General features: G+C 32.8%; 3 protein-coding genes and 1 pseudogene across 3 annotated transcripts; 3 read left to right on the forward strand and 1 right to left on the reverse strand.

The window, feature by feature from the left end:
• Window positions 1-1,898: 1,898 nt before the first annotated feature.
• LOC109340559 (autophagy-related protein 9-like) lies at window positions 1,899-8,580 on the forward strand. The gene is made up of 10 exons (XM_019578282.1): window positions 1,899-2,179; window positions 3,245-3,892; window positions 3,993-4,313; window positions 5,160-5,382; window positions 5,984-6,163; window positions 6,270-6,476; window positions 6,639-6,716; window positions 6,818-6,888; window positions 7,001-7,111; window positions 7,466-8,580. The coding sequence occupies exons 2-10, from the start codon at window positions 3,318-3,320 to the stop codon at window positions 8,307-8,309; spliced, it is 2,610 nt and encodes an 869-aa protein (XP_019433827.1). The 5' UTR covers window positions 1,899-2,179; window positions 3,245-3,317; the 3' UTR covers window positions 8,310-8,580.
• Window positions 8,581-11,681: 3,101 nt separating this feature from the next.
• LOC109340558 lies at window positions 11,682-12,748 on the reverse strand (annotated as a pseudogene).
• A 1,046-nt stretch (window positions 12,749-13,794) lies between these two features.
• Window positions 13,795-15,237, forward strand: LOC109340556 (dehydrodolichyl diphosphate synthase 6-like). The gene has a single exon (XM_019578279.1). The coding sequence runs from the start codon at window positions 13,836-13,838 to the stop codon at window positions 14,754-14,756; it is 921 nt and encodes a 306-aa protein (XP_019433824.1). The 5' UTR covers window positions 13,795-13,835; the 3' UTR covers window positions 14,757-15,237.
• Window positions 15,238-18,345: 3,108 nt separating this feature from the next.
• Window positions 18,346-19,082, forward strand: LOC109340557 (ethylene-responsive transcription factor ERF096-like). The gene has a single exon (XM_019578281.1). The coding sequence runs from the start codon at window positions 18,524-18,526 to the stop codon at window positions 18,917-18,919; it is 396 nt and encodes a 131-aa protein (XP_019433826.1). The 5' UTR covers window positions 18,346-18,523; the 3' UTR covers window positions 18,920-19,082.
• Window positions 19,083-23,496: the final 4,414 nt, after the last annotated feature.

The raw sequence follows: 23,496 nt of genomic DNA on the forward strand, positions 1-23,496 counted from the left end.
AGGATATATATATATATATATATATATATATATATATATAAAGTAAATGATTTAGTCACTCAAATATGAGAATTTTAGTTTGATTGTTAAATTGATGTAGATATAAAAAACATAAGTTGGAGAGGCTCAAATGTGTGACCATAACCTAGAGCTGAAAATGATTTACCTCATGCTTTCAAGATAAATAGACACATTTAAAAATGTCAAAATCCTTCCTGTTTGTCATTTGCCCAACAGGTGGTAATGGTCTAAGTATGAATCGGTTAAAACCAAGCATTGTAATATCACCAAATACTTTTTTACCTATCCAATCAAGGAATAAAAAAGACAACGTCGTGCAGGAGATTCCGTGTAGTGGATTTGTAAATAGTAGATATACACATATTTATAGGAAAATCCAAAATAATCACCTATCATAGTGTAATTTGTGGTTCTCCCTATTTTACCCTCACTATTTTCTAATTTTTACTAAAAAACCATATATACCCCAATGTTCCTCTCCAACCAATATATGTTCCATATTATTTGGTTAAATATTTCTTCTTACATTATAACTATCAGTTTTGAATGTAGAACATTACACAATTCGAATAAATTCAATTGTAGATTACAAACATTTAACATAAAATATTATACTTGACATTTATGACATACAAACTATACATTATAAATAATAAAAAAGTGGGTTGGCAGGCACGACAGTGCATATCAACACACTAGTCATTATAATTGAAGAAGTTATAAAAATATACAAAGAAAGCTAGTTATTTTTAAATTAAAAACTAAAGAATAAGTTTCTTATTTCGCATTTGTTTCTACTTAAGGTTTATTTAAGGAAGACAATGAATTTGGACGAGTCCGGATAATACATTATCTCGACTTGCATTGTTGTTTTATTTTTGGACTCAGACATGTGTCGATATCCGTCGGGTTTGCTACCAACGAGTATTGGGTACCCAGTAGATATGCGAGTACCCATAAATTTGAAAAATATTACAAATAATTGTGAATAATTTATGTAATTATGTGTTTGTTTCCTACATTCTTATATGTTATTTAGGTAATTAATAAGAGAAAAAATTATTAAAATATTTGAAGTTTTAAACACATTTTAAATTTACTATTTCAATATTACGATGTAAAATTGATTTAGTAAAAATTGTTCGATCAACAAAATATTGGATTATACATGTAAATTAATAACATAACATTATATCAATACTTAGCACTCTAACATCACTTGTTTAACAATCTTTAACAACATAGAATCACATTTATGAATGAATTAAAAATATATATGAAGGAATAGCGGGTCTTGATAATTGTGGGTCTGGATGCTTCATTACCTGGACTCAAATTCATCAAACAGCGAGTCTTAAAATTCCAGGTCTCAATCACATGCGGATCCAAAATATAGGTTGAACAATTATTGGAACACAAAAGTTATTTTTTTTATTTCCAATTTAGATAAAGTATTTTCAATATTATTTATAATTATAAATATACAATTTGACATATGAAATTATATATGTATATATTTTATTAATCATTTATATAAATATATATAAGATGAATAAAATTAGTGAATCAATGACATAAAAATGATTTACAATTCTACACTTCTAATAATAAATCATTTATAAAAAATATCCTAAATAACTAGCAAAAAAAATATTAAAAAGACAATAAAATGTATTATCTACTCCATGTAAATTGAACATACATCAACTAAAAGTTATAATAATCATAAAATTAGTTGAGTCGAGTCATATTTATCTCTTATCAAATCTTAAACATGAATTAATAATGTATAAACTATATGATATACTCAAGCATATGCACATCCAATTATGATAAGATGAAATGGAGTGAATATATACCATCAGCTCAACCAAAAATCCTAAGGAAGAAGAAAGGAAGAGTGACAAAGTGAATAAAAACCTTAAAACCTTTTATTATATATAAAAAATCATTGTTACTGCAATTTCCTCTTCCCCCACGCAACCAATAACACCAAAACAAAACCAAAGCCCTCATCTTTCCTTCTTTGTCATCACCATTTTATTCGATCAATTTCACAATCCCTTCGAATCTTTCACCTTTTCCCCCAAATTCTCTTTCTGGGTATTCATCAATTCCACGTTTTTTCATTTATTTCATGTTTTCTGCGTATTCCTAGGTAACTTTACCTATTTCCATATATATGATTTTAATCTATTTCTTTTTTGCTTTTATATTATGTGATTCTACAGAGGGTTTTTATTTATTCCGTGTCAAGGTACATGTTTTTATTGCCAACACTAGTTTTTTACTCATTAATTTTGCTTACAAGTTTTATTAAGTATGTTATGCCTTTTTCATAGTTGTAGCCATGGTTATGGGTATGTGTTTCTTCACTTTTAACATTAATATTGCAAGACTTTCTGATAAAAAGCCGAATTTGGCACCCGGTGCTCAAGGTTAAATGAGTGAATCTAGTAATCATTGTTATTGATTTGTGCAATAGATTGTTGGTTATGCAGTTTGTACTTTAGTGCCCTTGTTCAATTTTGAGGTGGCATGCCACAGCCACTTCACATTCTGGGTTTTTGTTTTATTATGTGTACTTTAATGCTTCATGAAAAAGCTCATTGCTTTCTCACATGCCCTTTTCAAATGAAACAAAGAAAAAGGGTGGTGTGGATGGGGAGGGAGGAACATTCTTATTCTTATACATGCTTGACTAGTGAAATTGAAATTTGAAACCTTTTATCTGTCATTCAGCCTCTCGAACTTTGGTGTGGATTTGATTATATTCCCTTAGTCCAGATTTTTAGCATGTTTTGTACTTATGGTCCTATGCAGTAGAGTTGGTGATACTTAGTGAATGTTCCGTCAGATCGGTATATGTGTCTATATAAAATGTGAGTATTAACTGAGATAGATAATGGTCTGGCATGGTGTACATTCTTTGGTTGATACGTTGGCATGGAAACTGTTGGCAATGTTTTTTATTGGACTGACTCCAACCATGTGATTTAAGGTCTTGTTGAATCAGCCATATTTCAATTGGTGATTTGCTATGTTTTTTGCTTTTCTTACCTCGGTGGGTTGGGAAATAGAAAAAATTGCATCAGTAGCACATAAAGCTATAAATTTTGAGCTCCTTGTTTAATTTGATAAAGCATGAAATACTGTTTCTGAATTCCCTTTTTGTGCTGCCTTTGGGAGATACTAATATTGTTTCGTTCTATCTCATTTTTAGAACCTTGGCACAACCATTTATGTCATTTGGGGCATGGACAGGCTATTTATTCCCCTGCCAGTGTCTTTGAACAATGTTTAGCAGACCAAGAGATTCAAGTGCTTTCAGTATTTTCAAATGGAAACGTCAAGATGAATCATCAGTGACGACAGGTTTACTTCAGGATGTTCTGCCCGAGATTGAGTTGTCTGATTATAGAAGGATCCCAAGTCCAGGTAGTGAGAGCCCTTCAGGGCTTCTTAATGGTGAAAGCCTAAATGCAGAACCGATTCCTGACTTGGATCTATTCTTTGAAAGGCTTTACAGCTACTACTGTGAGAAAGGACTTTGTTGCATCATTATAAAGTGGATTGTTGAACTTTTGAGTCTAGGGTTCACGATATGTTTTTCAGGATTCTTTTTATTGTATGTTGATTGGAATGGCCTTCGTAATGCAAAGTGTGGGATAAATGCAGTTGAGTCTGGAATCAAGCCCTGTGATCTTGCTAAAGAAGCTCTTCATCAATACCCGTTGACCCCGTTAACACTTAACAAAGCTATTATTGTTGGATACTTGGGAATATTTTCCATCTATTGGATATTTTGCTTCTTGAGGTTCTTTTCTCAACTAAAGTATACTCTGGAAATCCGACAGTTTTACTACAATAGGTAAGCACAAATGATAAAGGATTAAAATGTAATGATGGGAATTTATAAATTACGAATGACTCAAGTGTTATTGCTATAATCTGTTATGATCATCTTGCAGTCTCCACGTTACCGACAATGAAATTCAAACCATGCCCTGGGCTACAGTTATTGAAAAAGTTGTTCGGGTGCAAAGCTCACAACAACTATGTGTGGTAAAGGATCTCTCTGCTCATGACATGGTGATGAGGTTGATGCGGAAGGAGAACTACTTGATTGGAATGATCAACAAGGGTGTGCTTGCTTTCCCCATTTCTCAGTGGGTCCCAGGTTCTGGTCCTACAGTGAAATCTGGTCCTAATGGAACACAATATCGCCTAATACTAACCAAGACCCTTGAGTGGACTTTGAATTGGTGCATCCTGCAAAGCATGTTTGATAGGTATGCTAATTATTCTACAGATAACCTTTTCATGTACAATCAGTGTATTCAATATCTTTTGAATCCTGTAACTTGTAAATATATGGCCTTTCATAATCTCATGTTTAGCTGTCAAATTTCTTTTTTTTTTCAAACTGGTTTAGAAAATGATGTCTTCGTTTGAACGATGTAATGACCATTCATTTACACTAGTCTAGGAAGCCATTTTGGGACTGTTAGGAAGTCCTAGAGGTCTGTTGGACAGGGTAAATATTGAACTTTGATTTCAACTATAATAACAAAAGTGTTTTCCCCACCAGGTGAGTTGGCTACATGGATCAAATAAACACTGATGTTTTCTGTCATAAATTAAGTCTTTATAAAGGTCTGTTAGATCTAAGTTCTTTTTGGCAGTTTCATCTAGAGTAGTACTGTTTTTCGGTCTTTCTCTACCTCTAACTAATGGCCTGTCCTCGACTGGATAAAGTCTTCTTACGGAGGTTTTTATTAGTCTTCTTTTCACATGGCCTTATAACCTCAGGCAAGATTCTATCTGACTTTCCTCAATTGGTGCTACCCTTTCTTCTCTCGGAGACATTTGTTCCTGATCTTGTCTTGTTTTGTATGTCTACTAGTCCATCACAACATCCTCATTAGTTTATGCTCTTGTTGGCTCTTTACTGCTCAACAGAAAGTACCATAAAGCACTGCAAGTTTTATTTCGTTTAATTGTTTTTTATCTACTATTTTGTATTTCATTTGAATGCACTATGTGGTGATTTAGTTAAGTAAATTGTGTGATATTGTTCATAATACTATATTTTTTCAATGATGGTTTTCTCCTTTTAACACGCTTTTTCTTTACAGAAACTTTTGTGTCAGAACGGATTTTGTATCAAATCCAAGGACATTAAAGAAAAGGCTTATGATAGTTGGGCTTGCTATGCTTTTACTTTCTCCATTTCTTGTCATATTCATGCTGGTATATCTCTTTCTGACGCATGCTGAACAGTTCTATAATCACCCAAGCACAGCATCATCTCGAAGATGGTCAAACTTGTCAAGGTGGATCTTTAGGGAGTTCAACGAGGTATTTTCTAGCTCATTTACTTCTTGCAAGAGTTTCATGTTAGCATCTTCAAATTATCACCATGCATGAAAGTTTTGAAGTTATGAACAGTTATTAACAAATATGTTAGCTTTGCCTTTGGGCTAGCAAGGTGTTAGAGATAGATTGCAACGTGACATGTGGGCTCATGCAGACTTTTCTACTTAAGTGTGCCAGCCCAAGATCATTTCTACAATTCAATTTGACTCCAATCAATGTGGGCCTTATCATGATAAAGCTCGCTTGTCCTTGCATATATTTTGAATCTGGTCTTTAATTCTTTATGAAACGTTAATGAATGAAATGAAGCTTCAGTCTTCATTTTATTTGTTTAACTCAGGTTATTTGAAGAAATCTCTAGATTACTAAGTGCATAGCTATAAATTTTATATGGTATTTTGAAATTTGTGTTGTAAATGGCTCACTTGTACCTTCATGATAAAGGTATGACTTGTTTGAATGTGGTATTAACTATTAAGTATTAATAGTTCAAAAGTGCTAACACCTATTTATCATTTTTAGCATAAGGCACTTGTACTTTTTTAACTTTGGTGCTTAAACTTATCATTAACTTGTGCTATAGGTGGACCATCTCTTCAAACATCGGATTAATAGCAGTGTATTATATGCTTCTGATTATCTCAAGCAATTTCCTTCACCTATCATATCTATCATTGCAAAATTCATCTCCTTTGTATCGGGTGGGTTTGCTGCAGTTCTGATCATCATTGCTTTTCTTGAGGAGTCTCTGCTAGAGGGTCATGTAATGGTTCTTTCATACTTTTTGCTGAAGATAAGTTATACAAACATGTCATGACAGACATTAGTAATTACTTTTCTTTCTATTTTTAAACAAAAAACTAATGCAGATATTTGGCCGGAACTTGTTGTGGTATGCTGCTGTTTTTGGAACTATAACCGCGATTAGCCGGGCTGTGATTAAAGATGAACTTCTGGTGTTAGACCCTGAAGGAGCAATGTCTATGGTAGTTCAGCATACACATTATATGCCAAAGAGATGGCGTGGCAAAGAAAGTACTGAAAATGTTCGAATTGAATTTGAAACCTTATTCCAGGTACTCTGAGCAGCTTTTTCTCCGATACATTTACATTAAGCTAGACCTACCCCTACGTGCTATTTATTGTCTACATGATATAATAGATTTGGCTTATAACAAAAATGTAATAGGTTTGAAACTATGAATACTACTTATGGTTCTATGTTTTTAACGGTGCAGTACACAGGGATGATGTTACTTGAGGAAATGGCATCAATTTTCCTCACTCCATACTTGCTTATGTTTGTTATCCCAAAGGTCATTGCCATATCTGGACATAACTTTGTTTTATATGCCATATGGTTTTCTTTCATTTGTATAGCATAATGTATTAACTATATGTACTTTTCAATTTGCAGCGGGTTGATGATATCTTGCAGTTCATTGCAGATTTTACTGTGAATGTTGAAGGTGTAGGTCATGTTTGCAGGTTAGCATGGAATGCTAATACTTCATAATTTTCATCTTTTTTAGATTGCATCTCTCTTGCCTCTGGCAATTCTTGTCAGACCATATTAATTATGTTTTACGGCATGTTGCAGCTTTAGCAGCTTTGATTTTCAAGAGCATGGAAACAGCGATTATGGTTCCCCATTCAATGCTCCTTACAACCGAAGGAGTTCCCAGGGAAAGTTAGAGAAATCTTTTTTGAGGTATGTTCATGGAAGAGCTTATCATAGTCACTAGACTGATCTGGTAGAGATATAATAAAATCTATATAATTGAGGTTGTTTTCATGAATATAAGTAAATGCAGATCATGGAATGATTACGAAGTTAATGATGGCAATATTAAGAAGCATAAACGAGTGTGAAGGCAAAGAAGTTTTATAGCACATGTCATTTAGAATAGAAGTAAAATGATGGTTGGATTTTGGTCTATATAAATGAAGCTCCTTAGACAAACTCATCTCCTAAAAGTCCTTAACTGCCCTAAAAATGGTTTGAAACACATGCACTTTTGCCTATATGATTATTTCTTTTGTTTAACTTCTGTTTTCATTGCAGCTTTCGAAGTAGTTATCCTACATGGCAGTCAAATGCTCGGGCAAAGCAATTTTTGCTAAATCTGAGAACCTTCAGAGAGCAAAAGTTACCAGGATATGTAAACAGATATGCATATTCCCCACCTAGAATGTGGAGAGGTAGTCCCAACATGGGAAACAATGGAGACAGAAACAGGTTTGCATCTAGGGAAATGCTACCTGGTACTTTTGAAACAGGCAATGACTTGGATTCATTGTGGCTAATTGAAGCCAGTCAAAACAATCATCCCTATCTTCTCGATTGGTATTATACCTCCCGACCTCACGATTTGACTTTCAGAGAGGTCCCAATTCCAAATGATCCATTTGATGTTACTGAGCATTATCCCAGAGATTGGATGCCCTCAAACTTGACAAAGAATGAACCTGGGTATGCGGAATACTTAAACGAGTATCCCGATGATCGAGCTGCTTCTCATCTTGGGGCTTCCACATCAGCTCCGATCTTCAGGGAAAGCCTTATGGAAGATCATAATTCCAATGATTTGCCCCACACTATCAAGAGCCATTGGTGGGCTAGAAGTCACCACCAGCAGGGCGTGCCGGGTCAGACAAGCTTCTTTGAGCCTCCAGACTTCAACCAGCAAACAACAGCATATAATAATTATGATAAATTTTCTGATAGAGGGTCAGAGGGTAATCATGATCAAGAACAACACTTGTACTGGAGAGATCGGCACGATTTATCTAGAACAGCATACACAGATGACTTAGAGGCAGGAGAAATCAATCTTCACTTTGATGATATTTATAGCAGCAGACCTCCAGAAAATCCCACTGTATATTCAAGCACTGCAAGCTTTTGAGTGATGGCTCTTTCCTTCATTATTTGTTTGGTAGGTTCTTGCTTTCAAGGATCTGGAAGAGTTTCCAAGTGATGATTGTCCCTTCTATATTACTTGCATGGAAACTCGAAATCCGATTTTTTGTTGTATATAGATTCATTGACTGGAATTAGATTGTTAATGATCCTCAGTTTGATGTTTGGAAGGGCCTGACCTTGGGCTGTGTAGAATGGTTGGTTTAAGAACCATTTTTTACAATAAATCATTCATTGCATAGTGTTCTAATTCTTCACCACCTTTTTTTAACTGATATATTTTAGCATCTATTAAACTGGGAGAGATAAACTTTCCAATGAAAATTTCATGAAATGACTTGAAGTTTTCACTGCCAATCATATGGGATTGCAAACTACCGTTGAGGCCAGGATTCATGAAATGTTATTCAACTCCGGCTTCGATAGCTCATTGGGTTGATGGTTCATGATGGTTGGCGGTGGAACTCATGGTTCCGGATATGGAGATTTGGTGGTTGCAACAATAGGTGATGTTCTTGTAGTGGTTGCTATGTTGTGGAAGTCACAATTTGGTTAGGTAGGAATGATTGTTTTGTTTTTCTATGGTTGGGGAGGTTTGAGGTTGTTTTGGTGGAGGGAACTAGTGCATGGGGTGGTTATTTTTCTTAAGTAGGTTGTTCCTTCTAAATGGTGAAGCTTCTTCATTGTGAATAATGCTCCTATTTTTTTAGTTACTTTTGTGCATCTTAGCTAAAGTTTAATCCATTTCAAAATAGAAAAATAACTTAAATGTGTACAATCTCTTTTATTGTTATGTTGCCATCCAAATTATAACATTTACAACAAGGTTAGACAACTTTACTTTACACTTGTGCCAAAAGGATCTTTATGCATGATTTTAAACTTTTAGGGATGGACATATCCACCTAAGTTGAGGGGTGTTTTTGAAATTTTCCTTTGATTTTAATTGAACACTAATTTGATATGATTAACAAACAAGTTCCACAATAACATCATTGTAAATATGTTGTATCCATAGAAAAACAACCTCATCATAAATAGATATGTCCGAGCAACAATATTGATAATTGTTGAGAAAAACAACCTCATCATAAATAGATATGTCCGAGCAACAATATTGATAATTGTTGAGAAAAACAATGGTGGTCTAGTAATGATCCTAATAAGATATTGTCTTAGTGTAGGTTTATCATTACAATACATAAAAAATCCATCACAAAAAAAAGATTACTTTTTACTTATTTTTATGTACAACACTATTATATGAACAATTGAGCTCATCAAATTGTGGCCTTGTGGGATATATTATTTTATATGTGATATTGTGTATTCTTCTTTTATTTTCTCTCGTGTCATTATTGGAGGTTCTACCTTCCAACCCTTCTTTCCATCTACTTTTACCTTCACCAAGTGACTAAAGTATGCACTAACTTATATGTGGTATGTTGAAGATGAATAAACTTGTGAATTTGAGCTAAAGAGTCTCAACACTGTTTAGGTTGGCAAAATCCCCACTAACAAAATCTTAAAGCCAATTTTAAAAGAGAGGCCATCCACTTACTCTAATACTAAGTTTACAAAAGTTACTTTATTTTAGTCATCAATTCTAAGGAAATCTAATGATTTGAATTAGTGGTTAGATCTAAATCATTAAATTTCCTTAAAATTGATGGATAAGATGTAGAATAAGTTTTTAATCTTACTATTTGACTAAGTGGATCTCCTCCAACTTTAATATTATTTATACGACATATACTTGATCAGGTTAAAAGGATGACTCACAAATTCATCTTAAAAAATATATATTTCACTATAAATGTGTTATTTTTGTGCAAATGAACTTGGTTAAGGGTTACTCTTATATGAGGTTTGGATCTATGATTATTTAGTAAGTTAGATAAGATGAAGATATTATCCCTAAATCTAAATGCAAATGAGCAAGATGGAAGAAAGGTTAGCCTCTAGCAAGTGGAATCAATTGCTAATCTAGCACAACATAACCTTGATGTTGTTGCAAACTTCCTTAACTTGTATGAGCTATTATCCAACAACTCAAGGTACAAAATGAGCCTCTAGAACTTGGCCTTTACGCCCCTATTGCACTATCACAACTCAATCTAGAACCACAGTGCTTCACCTCTGTCCACATCCTAGAGCTATCAAATAAGGCCATGGCCCATGGGCTAGCCCCTTAAATCTAATAAAATATTGTTTTCTGTCACATTATTCAACTTTCTTGATTTTTGACTCGTTGACTTGTGGAGCTTGTCGTGACCGGTCCAATACATCTGAACCTGTGGGTAGGAACATCAGGACTACAAGGGGATCATTTTTACACACCCTTAGCTTACAAATGGTAAATAATATATATATATATATATATATATATTGATACAACAATTACAGCAGCTCACTTCATATTTAATAAACAAAGTGGAAAGTGTGAAAAAAATAATTCATGCTCTAATACTGGTGTGTGGTGTCATTAAAGGTCTAAGCTCCATTTTTTATTACAAACATGGTATATTGTTGAAAAGAATTTGTTCTAGAAAAAGTTTAGAACAAACAAGTGAAAAATAGAACAGATGGTTAGTAGTTTCTATTAATATATTAATAATTATTCAACTCAACATAACATCAGTTAGTATCCTTAATCAAATACAATAAGTTGATTTTGATGTTGATGTTGAAGTTGATGTTTCCTAAGTTAGATTTTGCATAAGAAATATTATATCACAAATGGATCTAATCATAAATATGGTCATTTGTTGAAACTATTACACCGTTCTGTATGAAGAGGATGAACAGAAGCATTAAATTTAATTACATAATGAAAAGCTAAGTAACAATTCAGTTTTGTATTGGCTTTACAACATGTTATGAATATTAAATTTAGTGGTACAAATTATGACTTATACTAAGGCAAAAGGAAAATAGACATAATTTCCAAGAAGATAATTGTCATGCTTCTACCTATGGCTTTGCATTATCTGGGTCTCTCTACTCTTGCTTCCAATAAATGGCTTATCACATATCATACCCGTTCCCTTCTTCTCTCTAACTGCATTCTCCCACTCTCTACCTTCGACCCACACACATTGTAATTATATGGTGCGCATGATCACATCTTGGAACAATAAAAGACTTGATTCTATCAACACATTAATACACATATCCCTTCATGCCTATATATTTTTATCATCTAATTAACTAATTCTATTTGAACTCCATACACCAACATTCTGATTTTGCTACCTACGCATGGATGTGAGTATAAGTGTGTGTTTAAGGAGAATTTTTCCTCAAATTTAAAGATCTCCATTTCTGGATTAGAGTTTAGAAAACGCTAGAGAGAAAATGAAGGAAAATTATCTTACATTAAAACTTGTTTTCCAAAGAAATGATATCATTTTTGGATCCACTTCCATAACTAAATGGAAAGAACAATCTTTGACTTCTACTATTACAATCCTCACTGACACAAGCCTCATTGTGATGCCTATTTTGTTGTATAATGGCTTGAACATCCAAGTAAACTTGTCTATCATTAGTAGAATCCATTGAGAAAGATCTTCTAATTGGCTGAATGGAAAACTCATCATCTTTCTTTCCAACTTCAATGTACTCATCTCCCATGATAGAAACATGGTCACACTTCCTTGGTTTGGATTCAAGCTTATTTTGAGAGTGACTTCTATTATGTACTATGCTTTCCCTTGAGTCATTTATTTCTTGTTGCACTTGTGGCATTACACTCCCTCCTCCATGTTGTTCCCTCCCTAGTTCTATGACTATAAAATCTTCATCATTGTCCATGTTATAGAGTAATTGAGAATCCTGAGGAGAAGAACTTGGAGCTATTATTTCATTGTCAATTGGGTAGTGTGTGTTGCATTGAATGCTTGATCTACAAAGAGGACAATTGTTATTGTTTTGAAGCCAAATATCAATGCAATGCAAGTGAAATGCATGGCTGCAACTTGGTAGAACTTTAAGCATATATCATGTTCTTGAAACTCTATCAAACAAACCACTCAAGCATACACACTTTGATCATTAACTTCTCCTCCTTTTATGAACTGAAATGTTGGGATTTCTCTTAAGAGAGATTCATCAAGGCCATGGTTATTCCACATGGTGGGAGAGAATGCTATGAAGGGATCCTCACCTTGTTGAGATCTCAGGATGGAAATCCATCTCAGTGGGTTAAGTTGATAACAGTATTTGGCAAAGAAAGTGAAGTAGCTAATGAGCAAGAAAGTAGTAGCCAAGATGGTTAACACAATAATGGGAAATATGGGAAAAGTGTAGTGTGAAGCAGGTTGTGGTGGTGGTGGTTGGTGATGGAGTGAACTAGCCTGGGTTTTGATGGAAGGGAGAGCTTGATATTCAAGCTTGAAGAAATGGTTTTGGTTCAGTGCCATAAGCAAAGATGTCAATGGAAGGTATGAAGTGTCTTTGAAGCTTTAGGTGGATGGGGGAAATAGGAACAAAGATGTATGTCACAAAAAAAATATTTTTGTAATGTTTTTAGTCAATTAAATTTTATAAAAATATTAATTTTTTATAATTTTTTTTAATTAAATACTACTTTTTAATTAGACCTTAGATAAAGATTAAGAATATGTGATTTATATCAAATAGATCATCTATTAATAGTATGTATATCTTCTCCACTACTAGAAAGTTTAGTGTAGAAATAGTGACATGTAATATTAATTTTTTTAAGGATTCATGTATTTTTTTAATTAAGTAATTTTAAAACTTATACGTTTTTTCTTCCCTTAACATTTTAGTACCCAACTCTCAATAAATCATGTAGTAGTGTTTCTTGTCATATGAGAATAGATCATGTAATAGTGTATCCTTTTATAGGGTAAATTGGTGATAGAGAAGAGAAATAATCATACAAAAATATAAAATAATTCACAATGGGAATAATATACAATTTTTACATGCATCTAAAAATAAAATCATTTCATGCAATTTGACATAAGTACACATGAGAGATCCATCCACTAACACATTGTATTATATGTTGACATTGCCTTATCTTGGATAATGAGTCAACACATCATTGTAAAAACTCTTCAGATCCACATAACTCAAATTTAAAACTTTAAATCTATCTTGGAATTTATAGAATATTACTAAAATTAAATTACTATTTTGCAAAAGAAATTGCACCTAAGAAAAATAAATGAATACCCAAAAAATAAAAAAATAAACTAATTTCAAACATAAATTTGGGCTTAGCCCATTCCATGGTACAAAAGTACAAAACCATGTAGAGGATGTTGATGTTGTTGGTTGAAGAAAACTTAACTAACCAAACGAACCGCTAAATGCTACAACTGTTCGTTGAAGCTTTATCTGAGATATGTAAAGAAAGATTGTGAGAGCTATATTTCTGAAATGGATGAACTCTCCAAATTTATATGGACAAAATAAAAAAGGTTGGTAATTTTCTATATCAAAATTAAAAGGGTTTGATTTGGATTTTCATTGAAAGATGAGTTTTTCCATGCTGAGTCCACAGCAATGTAAGAATTATGAGATGAGATTGAACCATAGTGGCTACTTCGAAGATGGGGTGTTTGTGAAATTGCTTGATTTAATAAGAAAATGTGTTTTTCATGTTCTATCTTTTGGTCCAATCCCTACCCACATAGCTTTCATCATGGATGGAAACCGTAGATATGCTAAAAAACTGAACTTGGTTGAAGGGTCTGGTTATAAAGCTGGATTCTTTTCTTTAATGTCCATGCTTAAGTACTGTTATGAGTTGGGTGTGAGGTATGTGACAATCTATGCCTTCAGCATTGACAATTTCAAGAGGGGTCATGAAGAAACCAAGTTTCTGATGAACCTCATGCAGGAGAAGATAGAAGGATTGATTAGGGAGGAAAGCATTGTGAACCGTTTCGGCATGAGGGTCCATTTTGTAGGGAATTTGAAACTGCTGAATGAGCCTCTCAGGTTGGCAGCTGAGAGGGTTATGTCAGCCACTGCTAAGAATTCTAGAATGGTGTTGTCAATTTGTGTTGCATACAGTTCTAGCAATGAGATTTTGCATGCTGTTCAGGAATCCTGTGAAGAAAAATGGGATGAGATTAGGTTGTTAGATGAAAGTGGGGCAGGCTATGGCCTTATTGGAATTGGAGGGGATGTGAAGGATGATTCTCAGCGTTCGATTAAGTTAGCAGATCTTGGGAGGCACATGTATATGGCAGTTGCGCCGTATCCTGATATCTTGATTCGTACTTCTGGAGAGACTCGCTTAAGCAACTTTCTTTTGTGGCAGAGCACAAACTGTTACTTGTATTCACCATCTGTTTTTTGGCCAGAAATTGGGCTACGGCATTTATTTTGGGCGACTTTGAACTATCAAAGGAATTATTTTTATTTGGAGAAGAAAAGGAAACAATCATAGTTATTGTTCATGCATATGACTTCTAAACCTTCATGTGTGTAATGTCTTCTAGTCCTCAGCCCTTCTGAACGAATATAGGTTTCAGCAAAGGCTGGGAATATATGCAATTATGCATCATCTTGGTCAATAATGACTAATTAAGATATATCATGTAACACCATTGTAACTATTAGTGTAACATATTTTGATCATGTTTCATGTGGATGTTGTTATGCAAAGTGTTCAGTAGCCATAGTTTATCTGGACCCTTTCATATTTGGAATGTAGAAAAATGACTTCATACTAACTCATGCATGCTTAAATAAGTAGGATGCTGTAAGAAAATAGAATATTTTCTTGGCCTGAACCTAACTAAACTAGATGCTTGAATAGTGTTGCTTTTTTCTTGATAAAGGAGCTAGTTGATGGTATCTGCTAAGTTTTATAACTTGCTTGGTTTTGCTTGAGATATCTTCTCGTGCTGTAATGTACACGAATCTGGAGCTTGAATATTTTGTTTGCTTAATGATCCTCATCTAAGAGGTTCATTGGTATTAGTGTTACTTACCTTCAGATACACCATCTAGGAGAACACAAGAGCTTCCAAAGAATATATTATCACAATATATATTAGTCACAAGAAGTTATGAGTTCAAATATTGGAAAAATCATCTCTGGTTGTGAGGATAAAACTTTGTACATCTACTGTCATCGGATCCCATTAGGTGAGAGCCTTGTGCACTAGGCCACCATTTTTAGTAAATGATCTACTGAAATGTTAACTGGCCTTATATGCTCTTAAATTTTCCAGTTAATTCGTTGTGTTAATTCACCCATGTTTGATAGCTTGATGCAACCTTGTTTTGTTCAATGATGGCATTGTTATAAAGTGGAAACTTTCTTCTAAGTTACCATCACAAATTGTTGAACAATTTTATGAGGGAAATAAAAAATACTAATTTTTCCTTCCACTGCAAATAAGTTGCAACAAAAACATATACGAAGTCACTCCGTGGAAAAGATATGAATTTTGAGTCACCTTTGTTTATCAATTATTACTATTTTATGTTTTCTGGTTCAGTAAGTCTTTCTTTCCGGTGAATTATTCTTTGCATTTATATGGTGCTTGAGCTCTTTTCAGGCTAGTGAATTATGGGCTATCTCTTTCGGTTACTCAAATGCTTGATTTAACCTGGGATTTATATCAGGGTATCTGCTGTGGCTGCAATGTTTTCTTGCCACAATAAAAAAAGTAAGTTCACATTTTGCTTCTGCATATATGCTCTTCGCATAAGGTTGCGTGCATTTACCCTCTCAAACTCCACTAGGCGGGAACCTTGTGCACCGAGTTCCCCTTTATATATGCAATTGCTTAGCTAATCTTTAAAGCAGTCGTTTAACTTCTAAGTGGCATTCTGTAAATTACTAGCATTTGTGTGAAAGCATTGCCTGAATCTATTGATAAGATTTTAGTTACATCATCTCTTTCTTTGAGACCTAGTCGTCATGGATTCTACTGGCATAAGCAACTACCATGTGTGTACTTGTCACGTTTCCTAAACCCCACAATGGCGAGAGCCTTGGGCCCTAAGGCGCTCTTATTTTGTGTATGCTCTTTGACTTCATCTATTTCTTAGCAAAAACAGAGAGAACTCTATGACTATGCTTACTTAGCAAATATTGCTCATGGAGAAATAATCCGAGTAGGTTGTCTTTCAGCTCAACGGGTTGGTCGACACCTACTTACATTGGGATGACAGTATCTGAAGCCAAAGGATCTGTTATTCTATTCATCAATGTGCGGAAATGATGCTACAACATTATAATTTTACACAATGTAGTTTTCCACATATATATGACCAGGATTTGAAGCCCTTAGGAAATATTCCAACTTTATTTAGATTCTGTCATATGTTATGCTTGAAAGGGTGGCCATAGAGTGAAAAGTGTCTCAATTAATTGGGATAATTTGATTCTTGTTTTCATTTTGATGTATCACATCACAGTGTAAAGGAGGTAAGATCATGGGATGTTTGGTGATGTTGTTGTGGTTGGGCATTGATTCATCATATTAGCTTTTAATTCACAGAAAGTTGCACCTTGTTTTGGCAGCCTCTAGAGGCCAATAGAGGCAAGATCCTAAAATGTTTGATTGTCTTGTGTTCCTTTGTGATTGGAGTCTGAATATACATAGGATATATCCTGTTCTGTACAAATATGGGTAACATTTAGGTCCCTTCAGTAAAGGTAACTTGGCGTCCTCAATTTTGTCTCGCCCACTTATACTAAGACATGGATTTAATAAATTACTTTTATAAAATAAAATTGAATTAAAATATTATTTTTTATTTGTTGGTAAACATTGATTGGTTGGAATAGGAAATCTAAGGTACAGAGGATCCCGTTCAAAACGTACCCTTACATAGTATGATATCAAATACAGTTTACTTAGTTACATTTCTTAAAGTTCTGTAACCATTTTCTAATTGAGTTGACCATACCATATATTACATCACTTGGGGTCCTTAGCAATCCTCTTTACAAGGCCAAATGCATAGATGGTGTCCACTCTGTACCTACAGAATTACACACCTTCCTTCTTACATCACTTGTGGCTATAATACTCTGTTGAGAGACAAAAAAATATAACAGATGACATAAGATGTTTAAAATATGTTATTATATAGTCTCATATTGTGTAATATTAGATGAATTAGAGTAACTAATATTGGATTGAATTGGATTGAAGTCCTTATTATTACTTGTACCAAATATAGACATAAAGGCTTAGCTCTTCTCCGCTACTAGAGAGTCCAATATTGAGCCCAGATTCCAACATGTGACACCTACAAATATTTAAAGCTCTAGATTTTCCTTATTTTTAACATCATATTTTCTCTTCCTTTCGAGAGAAACCCAATTCAAGCATCACACCAAATAGAAATACCTCATGAATACTTGGGCCAATAGATATTAAAGTTTGTAATTTTTATTTTTTAATAATATATTGACCAACGTTGCACAACAATCGTTTTCGCAACACCAACACAAATCACGGAGCTTGTGGATTAAAAGACAGACAGTTGTTTCGCCAGGTTTTGAGTTGAGGGAGAAATTTGTCCATAGTAGTTCTGTAAGACTTGAGTGGAATTATCTCCTGTACATATACCTTTCGTTTAAAAAATTGCCACCATGATCGGTACATTCAGCTACATACTGAAGTTCAATGTTTCTTCTTAGAAAAATATTAGTTAAGTGGTGAATGAATATTATTTTAATTTCATGGTCAATGTCCTACATAATAATAACATAATCAATAATAAATAACTAGTAGTGGGACCATTGGATCATTAACTTAGAGTAAAGAAGTGGCAGAAGGAGGATGAATTGTAATTTTCTAATTCCAAATATTCCATTATTTAGTATTGTCTATAGGTACACTTGGTGTAGTAAATCTTGCAATCTATTATCATATGACCTCACCTTCTATTTGGTTTGAGAATCAGATATAAATACATGTCAACATTATCTATGAATAATTCCAAATAAAATTTCTTAAGGTGATTTTCCTAGGGACTTTAGCCATCACAACATTTTTTGATCCACATACTTTGAACTCCATAATCAATCTCCATCATGGGGTCTAGGCACTTTGATAATTTTACCATCCATTGAATCTACATTGTGATTTTTGCATTACTACTAGCCAACTTGGTGCATTTGTAATTGTATTTGCCTTAGTATAAAATGGCAAGAGTGGAGTATAAGTTTGTTACTAAACAACACAAATGGAAGAGGACTCATCAAAGAAGAATGCACCAAAAGAAACCCGATATAGAGGAGTTAGGAGGCGGCCGTGGGGAAAGTTTGCAGCCGAGATTAGGGATTCGACTAGGCATGGTGCTCGTGTGTGGCTCGGGACATTTTTAACTGCTGAGGAGGCTGCAAGAGCTTATGATCGCGCCGCCTATGAAATGAGAGGTACTTCAGCAATTCTTAACTTTCCCCATGAGTATCCTTCAGCTCATGTATCCTCATTGACATCAATGTCATCATGTTCTTCTTCAATGGTTAAAACTGAGCATGATAAGCAAGTGATTGAGTTTGAGTATTTAGATGACAAATTGTTAGAGGAACTTCTTGATTGTGATGAGAATAACATTAAGAAAAACTTGCCTATGTAGGGTGATGAAAAGTGTAATGCAATATCTAGTGAAAAGAACATTTGGTATCAAGTTTGAATATTTATTTACTATTAGATGTTAAAAGCAAAATATATGTGATTGTATGACGAATTTCTTCATTACTTTACTAAATATGACTCGCACCAAAAACTTGCTATTAATGAGTTAAGATATGCTTCAACCTTAGTTTGGTATGGCCTTATATAAATTGGAATTATTTATTTTTTATTTATAAATGATTATATTAAAAAAAATCATTCCCAGAAGGTTTTCCAATATCTTTTGAAGTAAGTAAGCTTTGACTTTTGATACATTGCAAGCATGTTATTTTTAGATGTTACATCTTTGTTGAGTATAGTGTATGAAAAACTATGAGCAGCTTAAATAAGGTTATCTTTCGATGATGCTTTTTATCTAAACCATAAAAGTTGAATAAATTATGTACAAATATATTGTTAAATATAAATAGGGTTTTAATATAATCACACTCATCATTTTCCTCATGCTCCATATTCCAATTCTAAGATGATGTTACACTTATAAATAATTATTTATAAAACGAATTTATGATCTAATTAAGACCGATTAAGCTTTTAAAATTTTGGTGAAATAATGATGTGGAAAGCCCTTTCATCTATCGAGACAATTAATTAATTAAAAATATAAATGGAATCACAAAAGTATAACTGGGATTATTCCATTTTATTAGCCACGTCAGGTAGTTACGATCAAGCAGATTTCAACCAGAGTAGTTGTAATTTTCTAAATAATAAATACAAATAAATGATTTTATAAAATCAATATATATACAAATGCTCCTGCATAACAAAAAAAGAGAAAAATATCTACATATTGAAACTGAAGGGTTTTCACAATATTATTATATCATATATTATTTAATTTTAAATATAAATGATATAAATGAATAATAAATAATATAATAACTTTACTGATATTTGTTTATTTTTTAATTATTTTTGGAACAAGACATCAGGCCTCTTATATTATATGCATGTTATTATTACATGGAAGTTGGTAAGACAATTGAAGAGAAGAAACAAAACTAGTAGACACTTATTGGATAAAGCTTTTTTACAAAATGATATTTTTTTAAGTGTAAAGTTTAGTGTAAAATCTTAGTAGAACTTAGGATGACCAAAAGTTAAAAAAATTGATTTTTAGAAATGACACCGGTTGGAATAAGCAATTATGCACCAAAAAAATTAATTACTTATCCATGAGGTGAATGGATATAGATAAGGATCCCCTGTCCTAATAAAATCATGTCCCTATATATTAAGTCAATCAAATTTCATAAAATAATGTATAAATATTAATTCATGTTATTATAATTTTTATTTTCATTTAAATATAAGATTTTTTGATTGGAATGAGACACCAAATAAGACAAGAATGAAAACACTAGAAGAGTGTAATAGTTTTTATTTATTAGTTAATTAATTAATAAGAAAGTGCAGTAGAATAAATTATTTTCTATAAAATCTGGACGAAACTCAGAGACATGTTTGAACCTATCAAATTCTTCTAATCACTTCCATTCATATATATATATAGTAATTGAAATGAAAAGATTTCTGACATAAAAATAATAAATTTAGATATTACAAAATAAAAAAAGAATAAGAGTTATTACTTGTACTAAATAAAAAAAGAGTATAAAATTTACGCATTGTCAGTGTAAAAATTTATACACATGCACCTCAACATCTACCATTTATTTAGATTACATTTTTTGAAAAGTCAACAACAATTAAATATCAATGGTAGATAATGCAATGATAATGTATAAAACTCATATACTGTCAACCTATACATATTTTTCTCATAAAAAAATCAGCAGTGACTTTATTTGACATACTTCAACCCCTTTCCTTATATCTCCCCTCAAAAGTGTATGTCATTTGGCAATAGTTGTGACCAACATTGGCACACATGTAGTATTTTCTAAAAGACCAGTCCTCTCAATTTGCCAAAAGATAAGAAAGAATCTCACCAGATCATAGGTTTAATACAACAAACAATTTTCATCATTTAGGCAACATAACCTTTTTAACGATTTCCTCTACATTGAAGAAGGGTGATAAAACAATTTTCTCTTTTAAATTTTTGTAAAAAAAATTCCTTTTATTTTTTCCAAAGAAACGTTCTTTTTGCTTAGGAAAAGCATTAGTAAAAAAGCACAAGGAGGTGCTTGCCGAAAAAAAAAGGATTATATTCAAATATGACCCTACCTACAAAAAGCAAGAATATAATACAAGACCAATGATCTATGTACTACGGTGGAAAACAAGCAAATTTGGTCCAATACTAGATGAAAATTAAGATCATGATCTAATTTCAATCCAATGGTATCTATATAGCTAACCTATTTTCCTATATGAAAATTAAATCATTCTGCATTAGCCAAATAGATGGTAGAATTGTGAACCACAATTTTCTTAACAAGTGGCTCCCTTTGCATTTCTACATAGTAAAAACATTTCCAAATGTTTGATGTAAAGATACAAGTTGGTTATCAATCACATCTCAATTGGAGTGGATCTAAATGTACAACCAACTTACAAACAAAATGAGTTAACTCTCCCAGACAATCAACATGATTCACCTCCCTCCTATATCTAAGGCAATTAAATATCATATGAAATGATGACTATTTTGGAAAATCATGTTTGGGACATGTATATAGTGGAAGTACATTCTCATTCCTGGAAATTAAAGATGTAGTCACTTTACTCAACCACAAATTACATTATCTCAATCACTAATATATTACTAAAAATGAAATGGTAAAGAGGGATAAACTAGGGGTAAGCATGAGCCAGGTTGGACCGGGTAAGGTTTGTCCTTTACTCTATCCTAAATGTTGGTAGGGTCATTTTTTTGAACTTGAACTCGATCCTAAACTCGAAGTAAACATGACCCCAAATATCAATTGAGACAACCTTCCAACCCAAACTAGACACGATTAATTATATTGCATACATCTTTTACATAAAGTTTTCTCATTATTTTATTTATTATTATGAATATGTAATTTTGACACATGAAATAATATATGTATATATGCTGAGAAATTAGAGAACCAATGGTACTTTCGACAAAAGAGATATCATTATTCTATGATCGATTGAATAAATATACATACAAACATGATAAGTGAGTGACCATGAGACAGGTTAGACCGTGTCATCTTTATCCCCTACCCTACCTAAAAATTGTACGAGTCTAATTTTTGAACCTATACCTGATTGTAGACCGATGAGACCCGATCATATTTGAGTCCGATCATGATTGGGCCAAACTAGATGAGCAAGTAGGACCGAGTCTTGCTCACCCTAGGATAAACCATGATTCTATGAATTTTGGAGATGTCAATGTTCTATGGTATTACTCACCTTAACTAAGACTCCTTTTACTATTTTGTCCATGATAATAGTATCTTTCTGAAAAATACTAAGTTCTAAATCTTAATATTAATATATGGGAGAGGATCCACTTACTCTTGTTTTACATCTTAGTCATCTATTTTATGAAAATCTAATGATTTAGATCTACTCACTAATTCAAATCATTAAATTTTCATAAAATAAATGACTAAGATGTGAAGTAGTTTTTTTCCATTTAATTTTGGAGTAAGTTAATTCTTCCCTTAATATATATTCTAGTTTATGCATACAAATATGTATAAATAATTATAAACTAGTGAAAATTGAGGAAGTTAATTTATAATATATGTTAGAGAATGCATTTAGTACAGTAAAACAGACATGCTCAGGATCGTTTTCTTTAATTTTTTTATAGAGAAAAGTGTCTAATTTCTAAAATATGTCTAAAAATATTACATTAATATATGTAGCAAAATATATATTGAAAGGGGTTGGACCCCATGAGAAGTTGTACTAGTTGCTCAGATCACATTTTCAAACAAAGACAACTCAAAATAACCCATTTACCATGCTAATCATTGCTTACATGTATGCTGCGCTTATGTGCTTCAACATCAGGTCCATCAATTCGATCACTGTCTTGTTGACAAAAGCCACTGCCATTAGTTGGAAGATTATATTTTTATATGAACATAAAAGATATATTACGTGTTCTATAAAATATGGTTGTAGTTGTATTATTTTTATCACGATTCCAAAACTGTGGCAAGCCTAACAGCAATCACAAGCTGCAATATTGTTACAGAAACTCTCAAAATCATAACATTATGACCACAATTGATGCTATAGGTTGCAATTTAAAAACTGATTATATGATTCACTCATTTATTACTATTTACCATGTTCATCAAAGTATGATAACAATAATAATGTAAAAATTGACAAACCACGTATAAACGAATACCATATAACCGATATAGTGTTTCAAATAACCATGACATATACAAAAGAGAGAAAGAAAGGCAGAATATGATAGAGTGGGGAGAAAGACGAGCTTAGTTTATACCTTTTAGTGTCTCTTCCAAGTACTAGATATACTTTGTTCATGAAATACTAAGCAATTAAGTATCAATTAAGTCAAACGTGGAAACACACAAGAAATATAAAACT

This window comes from Lupinus angustifolius, unplaced genomic scaffold (assembly GCF_001865875.1).
Source record: "Lupinus angustifolius cultivar Tanjil unplaced genomic scaffold, LupAngTanjil_v1.0 Scaffold_200_7, whole genome shotgun sequence".
Classification (NCBI taxonomy): domain Eukaryota; kingdom Viridiplantae; phylum Streptophyta; class Magnoliopsida; order Fabales; family Fabaceae; genus Lupinus; species Lupinus angustifolius.

Excerpts from the sequence above, each read along its gene's own strand:
- LOC109340559 (XM_019578282.1), top strand. The coding sequence starts at position 3,318 with ATGTTTAGCAGACCAAGAGATTCAAGTGCTTTCAGTATTTTCAAATGG. Across the intron at positions 6,717-6,817 it reads TTATGTTTGTTATCCCAAAG|CGGGTTGATGATATCTTGCA; the intron begins GTCATTGCCATA and ends TTCAATTTGCAG. Across the intron at positions 7,112-7,465 it reads TTAGAGAAATCTTTTTTGAG|CTTTCGAAGTAGTTATCCTA; the intron begins GTATGTTCATGG and ends TTTTCATTGCAG.
- LOC109340556 (XM_019578279.1), top strand. The coding sequence starts at position 13,836 with ATGAGTTTTTCCATGCTGAGTCCACAGCAATGTAAGAATTATGAGATG.
- LOC109340557 (XM_019578281.1), top strand. The coding sequence starts at position 18,524 with ATGGAAGAGGACTCATCAAAGAAGAATGCACCAAAAGAAACCCGATAT.